The sequence below is a fragment of the Rhinolophus sinicus genome, chromosome 17 (genome assembly GCF_057876585.1).
Source record: "Rhinolophus sinicus isolate RSI-liver-muscle chromosome 17, RSI-T2T, whole genome shotgun sequence".
Lineage (NCBI taxonomy): Eukaryota > Metazoa > Chordata > Mammalia > Chiroptera > Rhinolophidae > Rhinolophus > Rhinolophus sinicus.
The window spans coordinates 169,655,265-169,678,089 of record NC_142517.1 but is presented as its reverse complement, the minus strand read 5'-3'; the positions used below and the strand labels follow the sequence as shown (position 1 = coordinate 169,678,089).

Sequence of the window (22,825 nt, the reverse complement as noted above, 5' to 3'; positions counted from 1 at the left end):
CTCTTCACTGAGATACTGTCTTAGCTTCCTTGTTATAACATTCATGTATTTTTCAAATGTCATCATATCAGAATATCCTTCCTTGACCACACTTTTTTAAAAATAGCAAACATCACTTACTTTATTCTCTTTATCTAGCTTTCTGTGTATCTTACTGTGACCTCGCATATCATGTATCTGTTTATGCCACAGTCACTAAAGACTTAATTATAAACTCTCTTAAAACCTTGGTGCTAAGTTAATTTTCGACACATAGTAAATGCTTGGTAAATATCTGTTGGATGCAAAAATTAAAATAGCTAGCTTTCTTGACTCTTTATTCCAGGACTTTTCTAAACTTTTTACATATATGTTATTAATTGCTTTAAATCCTTAAAACTGGATTGTCCCTATTTTACAAATTAGGAAAGATTCCTTGTTTAGGCTCACATGCTTAATAAGTGGTGAAACTAAAGTTTGAACCTATATAGTCTATCTAGCTCCAGAGTTTATAGTAGTATCATGCTATCCTGTCTCTAACCCACTCTTATCTGATGCAGGGATGTATATATTTTTCTAGGTGGATGATCTGGTCTTTTTGAAAATGAGCTAGTCTCGTCAATTATGGCATGTCTCTAGTTCTGTTTGAGTCAGTATCTAAGTAGTAAGTTTTGATTGGTCCTTATTCCTAGATCAAGAGTCAAAGACTAGGGGTGACTGGTTAGCTCAGTTGGTTAGGGCGTGGTGCTGATAACACCAATGTTGCCAGTTCGATCCCCACATGGACCACTGTGAGCTGTGCCCTCCTTAAAAAAAATAAAAACTGAAAAAATAAAATAGAAGGTTCTCTTTAAAAAAAAAGAAAGAAAGAAAAAAATTGTCAGAGACTGCCTTTGACAAGATCACCCTTCGCATGTTTAAAAACTTGCGTTGTATATTACCTTTCTCTTTCCCATGTGAAATATATTCATACTCAGTATTACTCACTTCTCTACAAACTCTGTATTATTGGTGTCACAGAGAATAGTGCTGTGAACAGAGAATAAATGTCAGCTAGATAGAGATCTGATTAATGAGGGCGCCCTGACATACTCTGGATACGGTACTTACTAATACATTTTAAGGTAATGTTAATACTTTTGCTAGCTGTACCATACTTTTTTCATATTAACTTGCAATCAGATAAGTTGTTTTTGCCACACATACTGACCTTAAACCACGGCTCTCCACTTTTTATATTTTGTACAATTTATTTTCAGACCTAAATGCTGTTTTATTGTTGTTCTTTTAAAAACTTATATTGTTAGACACTGTCCATTATTTCCGGGTCTTTTTTGAGTTCAGATTTTGTCATCTTAGTAATTCTTTTATAAATTTACATGTCTTAGTTGTGTCCTTAAGTATTAATGTTATCAAATATATTTTTATTCTTGAAAAGAAATGGAAGAAGCTTATGTTTTAACATTTCTCTCATGTCTTGGAGGGACTTTTGTTTTTTCTTGAATAGTATTAAAATTTAAAGTTGATGTGATAGTAATATAAATTATGTCGACTTTTTAAAATGCTATTGAATTTTCTGATTTAAGGGTATTGTTTTTTGGCTGGATTCTTTTTCAAATACCTGGTAATGTTAAACCTGAGTCTAAAACCTAGACGAAAGAAACTTGTATAAGAGCGTACATTCATTATCTTTGAAATACATGGTTGTGAATTAGCTTGGGTTTCTCATTAAATGTAATATGCTCCAAAACCAAGATTATTTAGGTACTCAAGCATTTTTTTTTTTCTGAAACATTTGATTTTAGCAACCTTCTCTGTGATTATCCTTACTTGACCTGACTTTTCATTTTACCTTGATAAAAACTTACATTTTATTAATCATTGTAATGTTAGTTATAGAAAGACTTTTTAAAAAATCATACAGTTATTTTTTTTGGTGTATAGGGGCTTTTATTTTTATTTCTCAAGTACTAAACCTTGATGATTAAGTATTTTTCAAAAGGCTTCTTTATATGGTCAACCATAAAGGTGAAACTTTACATTTCTAGCTTTGTGGCTTTATCATTTAGGTTTCTTCAAAACAAAGCTAGTCCTAAAATTCCGTTTTCTGGAGTTGCACAGTGCTTTACAATGATTTTCTTAGGGATCCCTCTTTAACAACCCCAAGAAGTAATCCTTTTTTCCCCTGGATTCAACTACAGGTGTATTAGTAAGGACTGGAGATGTCATTCATGACTTTGTAATCTCAGCCTCTGTGTACTAAGGAATACACTTCCATGGATATTTTTGTATTTTATTACATAAGAAATCTTATGATGATAATATGTTGTATATAGGCACGCAAGTTCAATATGTTATATACTATTTTGTCTCATTGAGATAAATCTCCAGAAGTACTAAAGTCTATCAGTGATGGTTCTAAGTGTTTCACGTTTTTCACATTCCTATAAAATTACTTGCTTTAGAATAACCTAATATATCAAGTTCCAGAAACAAAATAATGTATAGAGGTTTGCTTCCAATATTGGCATGTTAGGTTACTTAAACCACCTTTTCTGCTAAGAACTGTAAAAATGTGAGAGACATACAAAGAAAAAGAATCATCTTTTAAAGAACTAAGGTAGTGAGGTATTTCTATGCTAAAAACAAGGAGAATGTGGCTAAAAACTCAGAGACAGAAGCCTAGCACTGGCAGCCACTTTTGACCTGAGGACATTTGCTGATCCAGAAGTGACATTTGTAAAATTAAGCAGTAGTTTTGGTGGTCTTGTGAGGTAAGAGGGTTTGTATACAAAACCCAAAACCTGCCCAAAGTGGGGAGTGGGAAGTCTGCTTATATTCCTCTCCACCCTCTTTACATAAACACCCCGGGGTTACCAGTAACTGGAAATCATTCTCCCCTCCTCAGGATTTGCAGCCTCATTCTGTTGCTCTTTGTCCAATGAATGTCGCATCTTGAACCTGGATTAAGGTGGTCCTAGATTAGTAGCATCCCAAGGTGCTTGGCAGAAGCTAACAAAATTTCTCTCTGGAGAAAGGTATCTTCATCCTAGGCTGAATTCATCAACCATTCATCAAATGGTTCCTACAAATAATTTTTCAAACAGCGACCTTCCAGCTGGAGAGTGGAAGTCTGTCAGAGATCAGTAGAGGGTGGAGGTAGGTTTAGTACATCTGGCTGGCTGCCACGATTATGATTCTTAAGTCATTCTCTCTCTCCTGCATCCTTCTGTTCCTAGTGTTCCTGAATTTAGAGTCCTCCTTGTTTGTGTCGCTTCATGAGATGATGAGAAGTTGGCTGTATAACAACCTCTTATACAGATATGTAATAACCCTCCTATTTTTAGCCTCAAGCCTTCCTTTCTATGCCACTGCCTACAGTTTCTGAGTCCTGCCTAGGTTCTAAGACATGCATTAACTTGCCTTCTGCATTGTATCTCCTTTACAGGAACTTGCTAATCAAATTTCTCACCTCTGCTTATTCTTTGCTCTTTGCTCTTCGTTCATGTCTTTCATTTGGCCTTTTATTCTTTTCCACTCATACTTCATTGGATTTCTGGAGGAATCAGAGTTATATATATTTCTCTACATTTAAACAGTACTTCCACATAGTTTACAAACTTATTTGAGCATTTTTATAGGAAAATTTTCTGAAAGTGGATCAAAGGCTATAAACATTTAAATTTTTTCTTCTATTGTAAAATACCCTCTGAAGAGATTGTAGCCCATACTCTCTCTGCCTTAGAGCATGCTGATGCCTCTGATGGCACCTTAATCTTTTTAAAATTAGTGTGTAAAGTGTTTTGGAGGGAGTTACAATGTTTTTAAGATCATCTTGTAACTTCTTAGCTCTTATTTTCTAAACTGACATAAACTAAATATCTTAAAGGCGGCCTTAATTGTTTTAGTTCCTGTTTTAGCTGAGGACTTTTTTTGTTTCAAGGAGTAAATTTGCCAATAAAAAAAAGGACAGCTTTATATTAATGGTTGTGAATAAATCATGTGTCAGACATAGTCAACACTATGCATGTGTACTTGTGGTAAAACATGTTTATTACTTTCTGGAGAAAAAAACAACCAGTCTTCTTTCCTTCTAAAATTCTTGTGGTGTTTCATTTGGAGTTGTGCCTGTTGAGTCAGTTTATTCTCCAGTCCTGCCAAAAGTATTGTTTTGGCATTTTACAGATCAGTTCTTTTTACTCTTCAGAGTCCTAGAAGATTTTCTTTTCAAGTGAAGAGGAAATTGAAATAATGACTTGCATCAGGAATTCAACACTTTATTTTTAACAGAAAACCAATTTTATTTTTAGTATTCTTGATTTGTTTCACTTGATTTACCTCACTTTGTTCCAAATCATTGCATTGGTAATTCTTAGTATTACTTCTAGCTTTCAGTCCATTCATCAGTGACATTAATCAGTGGCTTTAAACATAGAGCTTTGTTTCAGGATGCAATTGAAAAAATAATTAAATATATAAAGAGTTAATGTCATTAACTTTTTTTTTAAGATTACTGTGTAAACAAATGCTTTAAGGTAATAGTTCTTAAAGTGTGGTCTTCAGATCAGCAGCAGCAGCATTACCTTGGAACTAGTTTAAAATGTATAATTTTTGGTTCTACCTCAGACCTGCTAATTCAGAACATGTGGAGCTGGGACTCAGCAATGTGTGTTTTAATTAATAAGTTCTTCAGATCATTCTGATGCATGGTAAAGATTTCCTTAGGGATTAAGGGGATGGATTTTTAAATCAAATACCTGAATTCAAATTCCAAATTTTACTATTTAATTTATTTAACTTTGGGCAAGTTATCTAACTTCTCTGAGTCTTAGTTTCCTTAGTTGTAAAATTGGAATATCACCTCCGTCCTTTGGATTTGAGTAAATGGGATTGTTTGTGAACAATCTACTGTGTTTCCCAGAAAATAAGACCTAGCCGGGCATTCAGTTCTAAGGCATCTTTTGGAGCAAAAATTAATGTAAGACCCGGTCTTATTTTACTATAAGACCGGGTCTAATGTAATTATAATATAACATAATATATATACGGAGTTTTATATAAGACCAGGTATAATCTAATCTAATCTAAAATACTGGGTCTTATATTAATTTTTGCTACAAAAGAGGAATTAGAGCTGATTGTCCAGCTGGGTCTTATTTTCAAGGAAACAAGGTACTAGTATAGGAGCTTAAAAATAATTACAGTATCCTTGCTATTAAATATATACTATAATTTAATTGATTCTATACTGTATACTATATACTATAATTTACTGATTCTAGAATACAGTTAGCCTATATCAGTATTTCTGAAATTGTGTCTTATAGTCAGATGATTAGAAAATGTCAGTTTAGCTGGTAGAGGTTTTTTTAAATTGTGCATAAAGTAATGGTGCATTTAAAATTCAGTGATGTCTAATTCACTGACATGTGATATATTCAAGTACATGAGCACTGTCAGGGTTGGGCATATAGTTTCAGTGTGTATTGACTCAATCCAGTTTTAGGATGGGACAAGTATTGAATTGGCCTTGGAGAGAGCGGGCAGTCTAATCAGAGACTTGTTCAATTTAACAAATAAATGTGACTAGAGCTGAATATTTGATTGGGAGCATAAAGAGAAATAATCTGAAGTAATATCAAATAACCTAAACTAAATTCATACTTTGAAAAATGATTTTGATCGATTTTCTGTATAGTTTTTCATGCTCCCCTTAAATCTATTGTCATTAGCCTCTGGCTTGCAACAAAACCACTATGGCACTTTAACAATATTCTTGCTATATCTTTGCAACCAGACATGCTGAATTGAAATATGCAGGGATGAAGCCTGAGTATATGTATTTAGAATTACATATGTCCAAATCCAGGCTTTATCCCTGGATATTTCAAATACACGTATCCAGGCTTTCCAAATATATATTTTTATTATCTCTGCCAGAATCAAATTAATTACATTTGCTTTAGTTATAATTTTTAAATTACTTTTCCAATGCTCCTTTTAAGAAAAACATTCTTTATCAGTTACACTTTTCTTAAATAGTTATACTTCACTCCCTGCATTTATTTATATCCCCTTCTTCTTTCTGTTCTCTACCCTTTACTCAGTGGTCCCTGAAAGAGAAGGTAGATAGTTGACATTTCCATTTGATAATTTATGTTGGGAAACATTGCTCTATTATAATCCCCATGAAGCAATACTATATACCCCAATAAGTTATTCTCCCTGTGATTGAATGTATCCAGCAGTGAACTCTAGGCTATCTTTGGTCAGCTTTAACTTCAGCAAGTTCTTTTGTTTTGGTTGGAATTTATTATTCTTTATCCACTTCTGTGTCTGCTTTTTATTATTGATGCTCTTCTGTGTCTAAGCATAAGATAATTCTTTATCCTACTACTTATCTTTATTGCTTTTTCCTGAACTCCTCTCCTTGAATTTGCAAACTAAAGAAAACATTAAGCCTATGTAAATAATTTTTAAATTCTTTTATTACAGCAACAAAAATATATCACATAGAGCATCTGGATTTCATGAATTGTATTTCCTACTTGCCAGACTAATTTCCAAAGCGTGCTCTTATCTCATTACCACCAGGGGGTCTATGCCTGACCGAGGATCTTTTTTTTTTTTTTAGAAACTTGTGGTGGAGAATGTTGATGTGCTGACACAAATGAGGACCAGCTTTGACAAACCAGACCAGATGGCTGCACTCTTTAAAAGATTATCATGTGGGTAACTCATGATACTTTTTATAAGCCTTCAGAAGACCTTGACACTCAATATTTAGTTTTTGCTCACAATTTATAAATACAAATATAAGTAGTAAATGATGAATAGTACTCTTTAGCTTATGAAGAGAACTAGAAAAATTTTACAGTCAAAGGCTCTTTTAAGTATCTGTTTCACAAATTTTCTTACCATACTCTTAGTATCATGTGTCAGGTATTTAATGAATATTATCAGTTAATAAACACATTAAATTTAATATAGTAAATCTGTATTAATTTAGACTAAAGGAGAATTAACTTGTGAGTCTGTAACTTTCTAAAAATCAACTTGATTGAGGTATAATTTATATATAATAAAATGCACACAGTTAAGTGAACTGTGTGATGGATTTTGACAAATGTATATATGCATGTAACCATTACCACTGTGGAGAGATCCAGAGCAGTTCTGTCACCTCTGGAAGTTTCCTCATATCCCTTTATAGTCAGTTTCTCACTCCGGGCCCCCAAACCCATACAATGACTTATGTGATTTCTGTCATTAAAAATCAAATTTACTGTTCTACAACTAAATATAAACAGAAATCACACAGTATATAACTATATACTCTTTTGTGTCTGACTTTTATTTAGCGTGTTTTTGAGATTCACCCATCTGTGTTAAGTGAATCAGTACTTTTTTCCTTTTTATTGCTAACTAGTATTCATTGCATGAACCTGAGCCTACAACTCTAAAAATACTTCTTTTTCATGTCTTGACATTGATTCTTTGTGGGAGATATATTGTGAAATAACAGTGAATCTTAAATATTTATTAAAGTTTGTTTAGCCAGGTAAGTATTTTAGATGCACTTGAATTAATTTTATTTTCTTTTGCTTTTTGTGCTTGAACTCAGTTATAATTAAAAACTATTTTAAAGTCATACTTCTTAGTGATTCACTTAAAAAGCCTTCCCAATATTAAAAAATTAATGAAATCCCAAATTAAAGATTGTTTGTATTTGAGAAAACCAGAGAAAGAGTTTATTTTCCCAAATAAAAAACAATCCTTAAGGAAATTAAAGCCGTTCGTTCATGGTTTACATTCCTCTCCTTTGATATTTTTCTTTTAAATGTTTTGCAACTATATCCAATTTTATAAAGCTATAAAATTATTTTGAGGATCATTTACTAGGCTATCTTATCCTGCTTTAAAAAATATAAACTTATTTAATACAAATTAGTATAAAATTATACTACAGGTTGTGTTGTAGAACAGATCAGTGGTTGCCAGAAATGTAATGGGAATGCAATGACGGAATTTTTGGGGGTGATGAAACTGTTCACCGCAGTGGTGATGGTGGTAACACAAATCTATACATGTTAAAAAAAATTTTCCTAGAGCTATGCACCAGAAAGGTGAAAAAAAGATCAGGTTTACTGTATGATACTTTAAAAATTAAATTTAAAAAATGAAGACGAAAAGATTGACTTGGTAGCATAGAGGAAGGAGGAGTGTGAGTGAATACTTAGTGGAAATTACTAAATATCTACCTGATCTCTTTTGTTCATTGTTTTACTATATACTTGTATTTTCTAGTCTTTTTTTCCTTTATTCTTAACCTTTTTCTTTCCATGTTTCTCCCATTTTTTAATACTCATTTGACCACCCAACTAGCTTTAACCCTAGTTAACTTTCTACTAATAAACAATATTTGACAATATCATCTGGTTAGAAACAACTAATCCACTGACTGTTTACTCTTAGTTTAACTCTCCTATTTGTGGAATTGAAATAAAATTCCAAGAATTTGCAGGTTTTCAAAGTAAAATCCATACTCCTTTATTTAGATTCTGTTTACTTGAATTTTGTGTGTAATAGTGGTGATTCATGACTCGTGGAATAGGCCAAAATCAAAATCTAAATTGTTGAGTCTTCATGACCTATATATATCAAATTTATCTTCTAGTGGAATTTATTAAATCTTTTTTTTGTGATATGGAAAAAAGATTACTCGATAATGGCTTATTTAGGGAAACAGAGAAAGCTACTCTTTCAGTTGAACTGTTTTCTAGAATGCCCCCTTTTGTCTCTGATCTTTAGTTACCTTTGTGCTTCCTTTACCTCATATCTAGAAGTTGATGTACTTTTGTAACTGATTTTCACAGTCAACACACAAGTTCTTTTAAATACCTTTAAAAAGAAAAAGCAGTGTAATTTGTTGAAAGTATTTCTGAATTGGGAGGCAATCTGAAATTAATTTTCTGTATTAGGCTTTCTAAATATGTGACTTGAGCAAATTTAATAATGTCCCTATTCCTTACATTCTAGTCTCTGACACTGTGTTTCTTGAGGTTAAGTTCATGACTTTACTGGCTCCCATGTCACAGACCTTTATTTTCGTGTTTTCTTGCAGTAGTAATTCTTCCTTTTACAAACTTATTCTACTCACTTTTGCTCTGCCTCGCCACCATCTACAAACCTACCAGTTGACTCTAAACACCTTTGAGCTTTGGATGTTATCACCTGAATTTGTTGCAATGGTAAAGTCTTGAATTTGAAACTCCACTCTCAGACCATAGTCATGTCTTCCAGCTCTCCCATTCCTTCACTCCTTATTAAAATTTGTTTGTAGCTCATTGAAACTGTGCTGTCCTTCTAATTTTCCAATCAGCCTCTTCCTGGCTTACTTATCCATTCTGGATTATAAAATTTGATAGTGATTTTAATTGCTTCCTCCTCTGTACTATCATACCCTTGACTGTCTGCTACATTCATCATCCCAAGCAATTTCACTGGTTCGAAAGTCTTCTGCTCCCTGGAAGCCCAGGTACTGCTTGTGAAATGACACTTTTTAAGTCTGTAGTTAAATCTGCCTCTTACTCATCCTACCACTCTTCATATTGCCAAACTTTTTAATTTTTAACTAGCTTGTATTCACTGTTTCGTCTCCCCAGTTCTCTACTCTCAGTATATTAATACTATAATATGGCTACTTTACCCTTCTGCCTCACTTATTCTACTTGATTTTTCTGTAGTGTTTATCTCTTTTATTCTCCTTATTTATTTTTTTCTCTTCATATGTCAATAGTTTTACCTCTATTTTCTTTTTCTTTTTTAAGTCATTGTTCTGTAATCTTATTGGGGAAATATATCTAGTCTTATTTATCAATATGTCTTAAATATTCATCCCCAGCCTTGACTCTTTCTGTTGAGCTCCAGATGTTTAACACCGAAGTGCTAGGTTTGACCAGGGGATCTCAAAGTGTGGTTGGTGGACCAGAAACAACAAGCAACTGCATCACCTAGAAACTTGTTAAGAATGTAAATTATTGTGTCCCACCCCAGCCAGACCTACTGAATCACATTGCTGAAGCCCAGTAGGTGACTCTAATTTGCACTAAAGTTTGAGAAACATTGTTAGACGTCTTAACGTATATGGCCCATCGATACTTCACAACATGTCTGGAACAGGAAGGATCTTCCCCTCGTGAGAGGTGTAACTGGGCGGAGAGAAAAAGCCTGATCTTCTTTCTTTCTTGACCATTTCATTATTTCCTTGCCACCCACCTAGTGACTCACACAAGAAAACTTGGGTGTCCTCCCTTCCTCTTCCTGTCGTATTCTACATCTAATAGCTGTATCTTGCAGATCAGAGTTTGCAAATTGGTGGGTCAATTTGGCCTCAAAATGTGCTTTGTTTGGCCCTATGCTGCATTAAGCTTAAAAAAAAAAATTGGGGTCATTATTTTCAAAATGGGATATTTTGCATGAAAATCTAAATGTCTGGTTTCCCTCCACCAAAAAACGAAAACAGAAACCTGGGCAGTATTTCCCCACGTGGCTGCACCTGAGTTGCAGTTGCCCCCTTTAGAAATTTTTTTCTCTGTTTTTTCCCACTTACGGCCCCGTCTTTCACCTTGTCTCCTTCACTGTTTTATGTTACCTGCTGTAGATGTTTGAACTTGTAACTCCTACTTCATCCAACCTCTTAAATCCCAAATCTCTTCCTGTGGCTCTCCTAAGGCATTATCATCGTTGGTGAATTATAGTCATGATTTCCTAACAAACAGTAGTAAATCCTCTGTTTCTAACGTGTCTCCCACATTCAGAGTCAAAATTTTAAATATTTCTTTTCATAGCATGGCATTCAAAAGACATTTGGATTAAGTTCACATTTAGCCATTCTTTCCCCTCCTTTCCCCCCCACTATCTTTTCTTTGCCTGGCCCAGGCCCATGTAGCCACTGTTCTAGTATCATTAGTTTCTTGGGATGTATCTTAGTCCATTTGGGCTCTTACAACAAAATGTCACAGACAAGGTAGTTTGTAAACAACAGAAATTTATTTCTTCACAGTTTTGGAAGTCCAAGACCATATGATGGAAGGGGCTAAGGATCTCTCTGGAGTCTCTTTTACCGCCTTAATCGAATTCTTGAGGGCTCCACCCCTCATGGCTTAAGCACCTTCTAAAGGCCCACTTCTAATACCATCTACTTTGGGGGTTAGAATTTTAATGAATTTTGTGGTGACACAGACATTAGGATGTTAATGGAAATTATGGGAGATGAGGAGAGGTGCCCATGGCACCTCTCAAATAGGTTTGGCAAATAACTCATTGAACAATAAGTTAAAGAATGTTTCTTACTGTGAAGCTTCTCAGAATTTTTAATTTGTCATTGTTGTACATATTCAAGAGGAGGTTTTGAGATGCAGTTTTTGCATATTTATTTGATTAAATTCTGGGTAACAAATTCTTGGAAGTATATGATATCACACTATTTAGTTTCTGATTATTCACCTTATTCTCTGTCATTTCTTTTTCTGGGTTTGCTATTTTGTTTGCTCGCTTGGAATGCCCTTCTCTTACTCCTTTATGCCCAACGTAGATGACCTCTTCTCAGAGAAATCTTTCCTTTCACCCTCATTTCTTCTTTCCTTTTCTTGACAATAATTTCCTAGTCTCATTTCTTGAATAACCATTGAATGTCTTCTCATATTTTGGGTCTCAGGCACTCTGGTGAGTGCAAGAGATTGATATAAATAGTAGTAAGACTGGTTCCTGCTATAGGGAATTTATAACGTAATTGTGTCCTAAATCATTTTTTTAGCACTATTTTAATTCTCATCACATTTTGACTTACGTTAGGCCTGTTCATGTGTTTTAATAAAAGATACTCATAAAGCTTTAAAGAAAATATACAGGAGGTAGAAATTACTTTCTAACAAAACAACTCTCTGCAGTCCTACTCTTCAAAGGTAACAACACTTAAGTTTTCTATACACCTTTCTAGAAATGTATTACGTGTATACAAACACATCTTTTTCTCTCACATAAACGGGATCTTATTTTCTTAGTTTTCTTGATAGTTCACTGAGACTGTTCCTTAAGGTCTAGATTATCATTCTGTTTATTTGTGTTCTTGTATAGTCAATGCCTTGCATATGGGGAGTAATTCAATAAGTGTTTGTTGGCTTTTTAAAATATGAAGGTATTGATCCTTTTAATCCTAATCTCCCTTGATTTCGTTAACCAAGTAATGATTTCCAGAGTAATGCCCTGTAATCAAAATGTAAGTGATCAAATCCATTCATAATTGTTAGCAACCTGCTCTTGCCAAAACTGCTTGTGACCTCAATAGTCATGTTTTGTTTCTGGATAGGACCTCAACAACTTAAGAATTCAGCATCTTCAGGTTCAGGGTCATTTGAGTATTTAACTCATATCCACTCTGATCAGCTTCCTCTCTTCTCCCCTTAGTCTCTCTTTCCTCCTACCTCTACCATTTCTGAGATAGGATTATACAGGTGGCTACCTATGTGATTTTTTTCAAGATTCTGGTGAACCATCTAAACCATTTTAAAGAATAGAGTATACTGCATTTGAAGTAAACTATAATTTTCTTAATTTTAATCAGCTTTCAGTATATTTGCCTCTTTAATCATTTCTTATAATCAAATTGCTATTAGTTGTGCCTTTTATCATGGGAATTTTATGACTAAATGTTTTCTCCAAGGGTAAGAAAGAATCCAGTTCACACTCTTTTCTTCTCCCCTTTCTTCAAATTTAGCTGTTGACAGTGTCTTGAAGAGGATGACAATAATTGGTGTAATTTTATCCTTCCGCTCATTGGCTCAAGAAGCACTTAGAGATGTAAGAAACTATTATAAGTACATATCCTATATCCAAATAATCTATTTTAATTTCCCAGAAATTAAAAGTTACTCATTGAATTTATATTAGGCAGTGATATAATTAAAATGCCAGTTTTCATAGTTATCTAAAATAAAGTACAGAGAAATTAAAGGTATTTAAACTTATTTTTGTTTTGGTATCTGAAATTTGGGGAGTATAACTTGCCTAAATATTGTACTACTTTTTCAGTTTTACTCTTCATTAAAGCACTTTTCATTTTGACTATAGTCAGTTTAGCATTGAATACATATCATTTCTATGTGTCTTAGTACTTTAGAAAATCACATGAAAATAAAGTAAAATAATTTTTATGAAAATTTGAAGTAATTGAGTGGTAATATTTCATGAATTTGGAGGTTGCCATTTAAAAATAATTCTACTTTTTTTATTTGTTGTCCTGCCTAGGTCTTGTCCTACCACATTCCTTTTCTTGTAAGCTCAATTGAAGATTTCAAGGATCACATTCCAAGGGAAACTGATATGAAGGTAATAAAACTTCTATTTGGATTTTACAATTTCTCAAATGAAATATTTACATTAAATGTAAAGTAAAATTTAATAAGTCTTATACGGTAAAGTTTTGATTTTAGAGTGATCAGTTAGCATGCTTGCCTTTGAAAATGCATCTGTGAGAGCTCAGCACCAAAATACCACGAAGGCATTTTGAAAGCCAGTTTTCTTTAGTCACCTATAGTAACGTAAAATGGGTTGATACCAGTGTTTTTTTTCCTTAAACTGATAGTTGTTTATACATGGTCATAAACAGAATGAGAAAAATGAGCCAGTGACATAAGAGTTGTTTTTTTAAAAATAAAGCTAAATTCAGTTTTTTAAATTGATGTTTAAAAAATCTTATCAAAGGGTGTTACTTATAGGCTATTTAATTTTTAAATGTTTTTAATAGTCTTTTTAATAAATGAAAGATAGAAGGTTGGTAGCTTTACAGGAGTCCACAGTTTCTGTTTTGAAAATTTATTGATCATGAAATCCAACCACTAATCGAATGCCAGCAATGATTTACCATATCAGGGCTCAAAGCTCAAAGCTTTTATGTTTTCCAAGCTTTCATGTTTCTTGGAGTGATGATTTTCTGTTTCACAAATTTCTAAAAGCACTTACTGAAAAAAGTTATTTCTTTATTATTTTGTATGACACTCAGGTCTCTTCTCAAATTGATGCCACTCAAACATTTTAAGACTTACCTTCCATTGCTTTTTCCATCCTCTACTCTCTCCCCTTTCTTACTCTACCCGTCTCTTCATGTATCTCTATGAGATAACTACATTTTTCTGTGTGCATTCTCACATCTATCTGTTTTGTCCTCTTAATTCATTCTACCTGAAAATCCTGCCGCTTTCTATTTCTTGCCTTTTAAATTCCTCCTTATCTTTCACAACCTGATTCAGTGCCACCTAAAAAACATTCCTTGATCCCCCAGTGACGATAAAGATTTTTTTCTTAGTGTTATCAGAAAACTTTTTTTATTCGTTGTATAATTAAATGCATTCTGCCTTGTGTTATACTTGTGTTTTTCCCCTTAAATTTATTCTTGAATACCAAAACCTAGTTTTCTTTATTTTTGTTTCTCCCATAGTGCTTTGCACAGAATAAAAATTTGAGATCGGTGATTATCGTATGATTTTATGATTGAAAACTATGAATAGTGCAAAATTATTTCTTAAATAAAAACACTGTAGAAAAAAAAAGTTGTAAGAGACGTTAAAGACAAATCAGTCCTTGAGAAGACACTGGTGTACAGATTATGAGAATAACAATTAATATTCTGAGCAACCATCCAGTTCTCTTAGCACAAGACATAATTGTATTTCATTACAACAAACTTTAAGCAGAACTTACTACTTTTAAAAAAAAACAAAAAAACATTTTTTAATAGTTTTACTGAGATATAATTCACCTATAATAAAATCGACTCATTTAAAGTATACAATTCAGTGGATCTTAATATAGTCACAGGGTTGTCCAGCTGTCATCAATTTTAGAACCTTTCCATCACCCTAAAAAGAAACCTTGTACTTACTAGCACTCATTCCCCATTTCTTCCCATTCCCCAGCCCTAGGCAACCACCAATTAATTTTATCTCTATAGGTTTGCCTATTCCTGTCACTTCATATAAATTATACAATATCTAGTCTTCTGGAACTGGCTTCTTCCACTTAGCATAATGTTTTCTGGTTTATTCATGTGTAGTATATATTATTATTTCATTTTTTATTGCCAAATAATATTACGTTGTATGGCTATAGCCCACGTTTTATTTTTCATTCACTAATTGATAGGTCATTTGGGTTATTTTTACTTTCTGGCTATTATAAATAATGTGAATATCCATGTACCCTTTTTTCTGTGGATATATGCTTTCATTTCTCTTGGGTATATCTCAGGAGTGGAATTGCTGGGTCATGTGGAAATTCTGTGTTTACCCTTTTGAGAAACAACCAAATTGTTTTTGAAGTAGCTGTACCATTTTGCATTCCCACCAACATTGTATGACAGTTTCAATTTCCTGTATCCTCGTCAATATTTGTTAGTATCTGTCTTCTTAATTATAGCTATTCTAGTGTGTATGAAGTGGCATACACTATGTGTGTGAAGTCTCATTGTTTTAGTTTGTCTTTTCCTGATGGCAAATGATGTTGAAAATTTCATGTGCTAATTGGCTATTTGTATATTTTCTTTGGAGAAATGTCTATTCCGATATTTTGCTCATTTTTCATAGGGGTTGTTCACCTTTTGCGTTTTGAGATAAAAGAATTCTTTATATATTCTAGGTACAAGTCCATTAATAAATACTTAATTTGCAGATCATTTCTCCCATTCTGTGGGTTGTTTTTCCATTTTCTTTACAGTGTCTTCTGAAGCAAAAAAATTTTTAATTTCAAGAAGTCCAGTTTATCTGTTTTTTTCTGTTATTGCCTCTAATAAACCATTGACTACCAAAGACATAAAGATTTATGCCTATATTTTCTTCTAGGTTTTTTATAGTTTTAGCACCTATGTTTAGATCTGTGATCCATTTTGAGTTAATTTTTGTGCTTAGAGTGAGTAATGGATCACAAACAAATGATTATCTAGAACTTAATCCATGGCAATTATTGCTTTAGTCATTAGAAATTCCTTTATCAGATTTTAAGTCAGTACTCCCTAAAACATCGATTATTATAAGTAATTTACCATATTTATAAATATGATTAGGCCACTATAATTTTTCGTTAAACAAGTATGAACATAAGTCCAGTAATTTTGATTCACTTTTGTTAATTTATTTATCTCTTTTGGCTTGATATTTTGCGTTCATGCTTCCAAGAAAAATAATAACTTTAAAATGATTCTGTTGGGATTTGCCACAGAAAGTATACAAGTTTTATTTGGCCTAACATCAGGAAGTTATAAGCAGCACAACACAAAGTACTAAATCATGTATTCAATGTAGGTTAGTTGTGCAGTAGTTCTTGCTTCAGGCAGGTTTCCAAAATTCTCTAGTGTTTTTGTAAGCAGACTTTAAGTTAAACAGTGTATCTTTTTCTTATTAAAGTGAGAGTTCTCAGAAATTTGTTAGTATATTTCTTGCTTTTTAATTCTTGTATTTTTTATCAGGTTGCAATGAATGTGTATGAATTATCATCAGCTGCTGGATTACCTTGCGAGATTGATCCTGCCTTGGTCGTAGCTCTTTCCTCACAAAAATCAGGTAACATGCATTAGTAAATATGTAGTAATCTTAATTAAAATTACCAGGGCAACACAGATATAGATGTGATACTTACCTGTTTATTCAAATTCCCACTTTATGTCAAGCTTTTTTCTTTTTTTGGTAGGTAGTATATATCAGTGAGAAAAGACAAAGATTCCTGTCTTTGGAGCTGATGTTACAGCATAGTCATCATACAGATTAGATCATTTAAGCCATAAAACTGGCTGAGATTACTAAATCTATTTGGTGTAGATGCAAAAGTGAAGAGAATCAGGGTCTGAGTCCTGGGACATTCACAACTTGAAGAGCTTAGGGAGAAGAGGAAGTACCACCAAAAAAGAAACTGAGAAGGAAGAACCAGTAAAGGAGAAGAAAAACCAGGAAAGAGTAGCTTCCAGGAAAGAGGGAAAAGAATGATCAGCTATGTAGAGTTAATGGGTGATGCTGATAAGAGCAGTATCAGTGGAGTTTCCAGGGCAAAGGCTGATTAGAGAGGATTTAAAAGAGAATAGGAGAAAAGGAATTAGAGATAAGAAGTATAAAACAACTCTCAAAAGAGTTTTACTCTAAAGGGGAACAAAGAAATAAAATTATAGTAGCCTGAGGCATGAGTAAAATCAAGAGAAAGATTTTTTTCAGGTGGGGAAATAAAGCCTATTTTTAATCAGACTAGAGCTGCTTGCCGTAAAGAGTGTACATTATTATATAATATTAAACGTTTAAAAGACTTTAGTCCAGTCCATTGAAATGTAATATCCAGAATGCTCTATAGCTGTTTCTAGGTTTGTCTACAAAGTAAATAACATTTCATCTGTTTCTGGTAGTAAAATGCCTTTTCCTCGCCCTTTGCTGTAGCGTGGTGTTTGAAGTCATCAGTTCTGTTTTGATTTACCATTACCTTTTCTTTTATCATTCATGTAGTATGTTAATTATAGCCACATGGATAATTACTACTGTTACTAATTTGTTACAGCTATATTTTCATAATAAAACCAAATTTTAAAAACACATTCTGTCCCTTACATTCATTTCTTAGTTATATTGGGTGGTGAATAGTAGGGTAAATAGAAGTTCCCAGGTACTAGATAACCCACAATTTTAGTACAGTACAGCAAATATTTTAGAAAGGATCGTATCTTTAAAAAATTAGGGCAATGGTTGTTATTTTCATATATGACTGGTTCCTTCTGTCTTCTGAAATGGAGAGGTTGGAAATCCAGTCCACTTTACACATTTATATCTTTTAAATAGTGTATTTCAAATTACATTCATATCTATTTTAGAAAAATTTAAGGATTTTTTGGATGATTGTACAGAGTAAATTTGAGATAATAAATTTTCTAAACTTTAATATTAATAAATAGAATTTTCTTGTAAAATAATTTTATCATCAGTGTTTAATTAGGAAATTTTAGGATTCCAGTTATCCTAATTATATTTTCTTGCCCTATAACCTTGCAATTAAAAAAAAGGAAAATAAGGAAAAATACTAGTGGTCCTTGAAATATGCTGAGTAATAGATAATAGTCAACAGTAATATATATTATTTCCATTTATTTTATATTTCTTTTAACAAAATTGTGATTAGCTCTGTAGAGGCTCGGTAAAATATCTTATACAAAAATTAAAATTTGCCTTTTCTGGTTTTGATTATCAACTCTTAACTAATCTTAAAGAAATACCTTGGTCTTATTTTTCATTTTTCTTCCTTAGAAAACATAAGTCCAGAAGAAGAATATAAAATCGCCTGCCTCCTCATGGTCTTTGTGGCAGTGTCTCTGCCAACACTGGCCAGTAACGTCATGTCTCAGTACAGCCCTGCTATAGAAGGTAACGGCGGTTTAGAGTTGTTTGGCAATGGGAACAGTCATGAGTTTTGATATGGTAGATACTTTTCAGGGAATTGATGTTCTTTTATAATAAAATGTGGGTTAAGCTCTGCCACTTGCCAGCTGCGTTACTACTTACTGTTTGTGTAACCTTGATTTTTCTTTTTCTAAGCCCCAGTTTCCTGATACGTATATGAAATGTATATGTGAACCTGAATGTGTGGGTCGGGGGTGGTGAAGGACTGTCCAACTCTTACGACTGTTTTAAGGATTGGATGAGAAAATGTTTGTAAAGCAGCTAAGCACTTCTTTTTTAAGTGTCCAAGACAATACAAAACTGATCTAAAACTTCTTTTAGAAGTTTTTAAAAGTTTGCTTGTTCAATAAAGACATAATCATTTGTTGCTCTCTTGCTACCTTTCGAAAGCATTAGTCTTCATAAAAGTGAAAGGAGAGCAAGGCAGGTTATGCCCCCAACCCTGCTTTTAATCATGCTGCTATTTATGTAGATTGTGAGGTCATTAATGATTGGCCTTTTGTGTCTTTTTTCATATTGAGGGTCACACAGAAACCACAAACCCTATTTGCGCTTTTTCAGGGCACTGCAACAACATACATTGCTTGGCCAAAGCCATCAACCAGATCGCTGCAGCTTTGTTTACAATTCACAAAGGAAGCATCGAAGACCGTCTTAAAGAATTTTTGGCGGTATGTATAAATTAGTAGCAATCCTCATGACATTTTATAAAGAAAATGTAAAATAGCTGTGAGATGCAGCAGAATAAATTCTCTTGATTAATATAATTTAAGAAATGTTTGGAAGGAGAAACAGATGAGGGCAGGGCATTAAGTACAAGGAATTTGGCATTTTTTTTCCCTTTGACTTAGAAGTCTCATCTCTAGAGCTCTGCAATATGACCTTTTTTTTCCTAAGCTGATGTATATAGTACCCTAGAATTTTACCTAGGGTTTGAAACAGGAAAAAACAAACCAAAGGAAAATTGAGGCAGAGAGACTGTTCCCGCTAAGAGAATGTTACTTTTTTCCATTTATTTGGAGAAAGACCTTTGTTAATGATGACAAATTCAAAAATAATAATAATACTCACTACAAAAAGAGGATAGTTGTGCTAACTCTATAGTCTCATGAAGTATGTGTCTCTTTGTTTCTATGTTAGTGTAGCTCTTTCTTTATCAATGTGCTTTTTCCATATTTTACTATAAGGAGAGATGCATCATAATGCAATGAACACTAGAATGTTTGCTTCTTTTCAAGTTATAAATCTTGTTAACATTTTAGAAAATTTTTTTTAATTTATAAAGCAAATACACTGTTAACTTGAGAAAACAACTTCTATTTCAAAGCAAACAGTATTAAGATTTAAAATTTTTCTTTCAATTTATTTCCTTTATTCAAGACTTAGTATCCTAATCTCAGTGTTCCCATTGTGAAAGTTCCTTATTTGGGAACTAACAAATACAGTTACTACAGATATCGATTGAAATCATTTTTTTTTTTTAATTAGTTTCAGGTGCACAAGACAAAGCAATACTTAGACGTTTATCATTTATATCCCTCACACTGTGTGAGCCCCCCCTTCCCCCATCCACTATCCCTCTGACATCGCACAGAGCCATTACATGAAATAATTTTTTTTGTTTAAGGACTAGACCTGGGGGAAAAAATCAGCTTTAAAGACCAGTAAGAATATTTGATTGCATTTACTATTTTTGTGTTTATACCTTAAACAGTTCTCTAAATCATTGCTTGAATGTAAAGAATCTAAGCTTATTTATTTAATTGCTCATTATCTATATAGCCACTGAATTATTGAAATCTGTTGCAAGTTGAAGCATACTGAAAATAAGTAACTGCTGAACGTTTCATTTAAAAAATGTATTTAAAATGTATGTGTACTTTTAAGCTTGCATCCTCCAGTCTACTGAAAATTGGCCAGGAGACAGATAAAACAACAACAAGAAATAGAGAATCTGTTTATTTACTGCTAGATATGGTAAGTCTCATTTTAATTTTTATTAGCAAATAAGTTTTAGTTATTCGAGATGGTCTTTTCTTGGCATTTAACTGATTAAATAACAAAAAGAGCTTAAATAACAAAGTGATCCCTTGTGTTCACTTCACCCAAGCCACACACCTTCTAAAAATTGCTTACATCACTTGTATTTTACCACATGGTAATCATATCAAGAAACAAAAAAATAAGAGATTAGCATTACCTACAAGGTATTCTTTATGAATAGTTTTTTCAACCTGTTGGAAAACACTTGGGCCTTACAGTTTCCCAGTGTATCAGTTTCAACTCTTCTAGTTTTCTGTATTCTGACTCCATTCTGCCCAAATCTAATAAATCTAATAAAATAAAATCTAATAAAATACTCCAAATCTAATAAAATTTCCTGTAATTCTCTATACTTAGTTCCTTTTTTCACTGTCTATGAATCAGCCATGCTTGTTTGTACCATGTGACTCTTTACTCACTTAAAATAATTTATTTTACCTGCAGAGATTTCTGTCTATCCTAATGATTCACCATACTCTATAGCTCAAATTTTTTTCCAAATAGACTTTTCTGATTACTCTGGCCTATGTTAATCTTTCTTCCCTTTTGAGCTCCTCTAGAACTTAACAGCTTTCCACTTAATTGTAGTTGATTTTATGTTTGATTTGGCTTTCTAGCCTAATCTTGGGTCTCCAGTTAGACTTGAAGATATGTTCCACATTTTAAATTTGTTTATATTGTCTTTTATAATAAATTGTTGAGGGCATTGAAAATGCACAATTGATAAATTGGTTTAATTGAAAAGTAGTGATTTCTAAGCATTTTGATAACATATACTGTGTAACACAATTACATTTCAGATTTTAAAGTAAAAGGAAATAATTTGTGTATTTCAAATAAAAACAATATAAAATTATGTTTTATTGTCAGTAAATGTTAGCATTATAAATAACTTGAATTCTGACACATTTTTTGGAATTTTTCAGATTGTTCAGGAATCCCCATTCCTGACAATGGATCTTTTGGAATCTTGTTTTCCTTATGTCTTGCTGAGAAATGCATACCATGCTGTCTACAAGCAAAGTGTTACATCTTCTGCATAAAATATCTACTTATTGAAGAGAAGCACGCATTTTTGTTGCCTCGGTTTTACCTGTAAACTGTGGAGCTATTTTACCTTAAGGCCTGAAAAACAGTTTTGTGGATTATAAATTTCTTTCTTTCATACGGTTGTATTTTCTGATCATTGGTTTCTTAATATGGTTGTACTGCAATATACTTGGTTGATTTAGGTTGCACATTCACCGAATTCACAGAAATTATTCCTATACTTTTAGACTATCATTTGTTTGAAAAACATACATTATCTATATGTTTTTGATATTTGATAATGAAAAAGAAAAACCTCTGCTTGTTTATTTCTGAAAAAGAATTGTATTTAGTGATTATTTTAGATAGTGATATAGCATTCATCCGTGTGTAAATTATTTCATATAGGGAAGAGTTCTGATCAGTACCTATGGTTCTTATTGAAAACAAAACTGGATGTGCATTTCTGTGATGTTATGAATACATTTCTACTTTATTTTGAAACACTTGCCAAACTAAATACTATAACACTGTATAACATTAGAAATGTTAAAGGACTGCTTAGCATTAGAAGCAGACTATGTCCCGAAATTCTAAAACAGCAGCATATGTTGTTGCTTGTATAAAGCCTAGTGATAATTTTTAGACTAACTTCCATGGTGCCCTATTGGCATTAGCACTACGATTGTACCCTGCTGTATAATAAACAATCTTAGACATTTATCAACTGTTGATACAAATGTTAGTCCCTAACCACTTTTTATATGTTTTAAATTTTTGAAATTCAAGTGTACCTGCCATAACATAAAATAAACACTAGACTGTATTACATTTTGAATGATTTCTTTAATTTGGGATCCTCAGAAATTTATTCAATAATATGAAAGTTTTAGTTTAAACTTAGTTTAAAATAAACTTTAGTTCAGGAATGTCTAAGTATAGCATTTGATACCAGGTCAGGTATTACAAGGTTTGTTTAAATGTTTTGAAAAACATTCCACTGGTAAAAATATTAAAAATAGAAAATAAAATTACGTAACATTTTTTAAAAATCAAGAACTAAAAGGAAACGTGTGTGCCATCAGCTTGCTAATTATATCTGTAGCCAGAAGGACAGTTACTTGAAAGAAAGGAAGAAAATGGAATGATCGTGGAACTAGTGGAAATGTTGAGAACTACATCAGTAATGAATGGGAAAGACATAAGGGCCTGTTGCTTGGTCGTTGGTATGGTGGGCAGAGCAGTTCATTTAGTTTAAAAACTACCGTGTTTCCCGGAAAATAAGACTGGAT

At 32.8% G+C, this 22,825-nt stretch overlaps 1 protein-coding gene across 4 annotated transcripts in view; it reads left to right on the top strand.

Annotated features, from left to right (window-relative positions):
* Positions 1-22,359, top strand: part of NCKAP1 (NCK associated protein 1) — a 100,384-nt gene extending 78,025 nt beyond the window's left edge. For all 4 annotated transcript variants that reach the window (XM_074338987.2, XM_074338978.2, XM_074338988.2 and 1 more), the window contains 8 exons: positions 6,614-6,707; positions 12,758-12,840; positions 13,288-13,368; positions 16,499-16,592; positions 18,309-18,425; positions 19,023-19,132; positions 20,349-20,438; positions 21,431-22,359. In XM_074338987.2, coding sequence (XP_074195088.1) covers positions 6,614-6,707; positions 12,758-12,840; positions 13,288-13,368; positions 16,499-16,592; positions 18,309-18,425; positions 19,023-19,132; positions 20,349-20,438; positions 21,431-21,547 — 786 coding nt within the window. In that variant the 3' untranslated portion in view covers positions 21,548-22,359. The remainder of the gene's footprint in view (positions 1-6,613; positions 6,708-12,757; positions 12,841-13,287; positions 13,369-16,498; positions 16,593-18,308; positions 18,426-19,022; positions 19,133-20,348; positions 20,439-21,430) is intronic.
* The last annotated feature ends 466 nt before the right edge of the window (positions 22,360-22,825 follow it).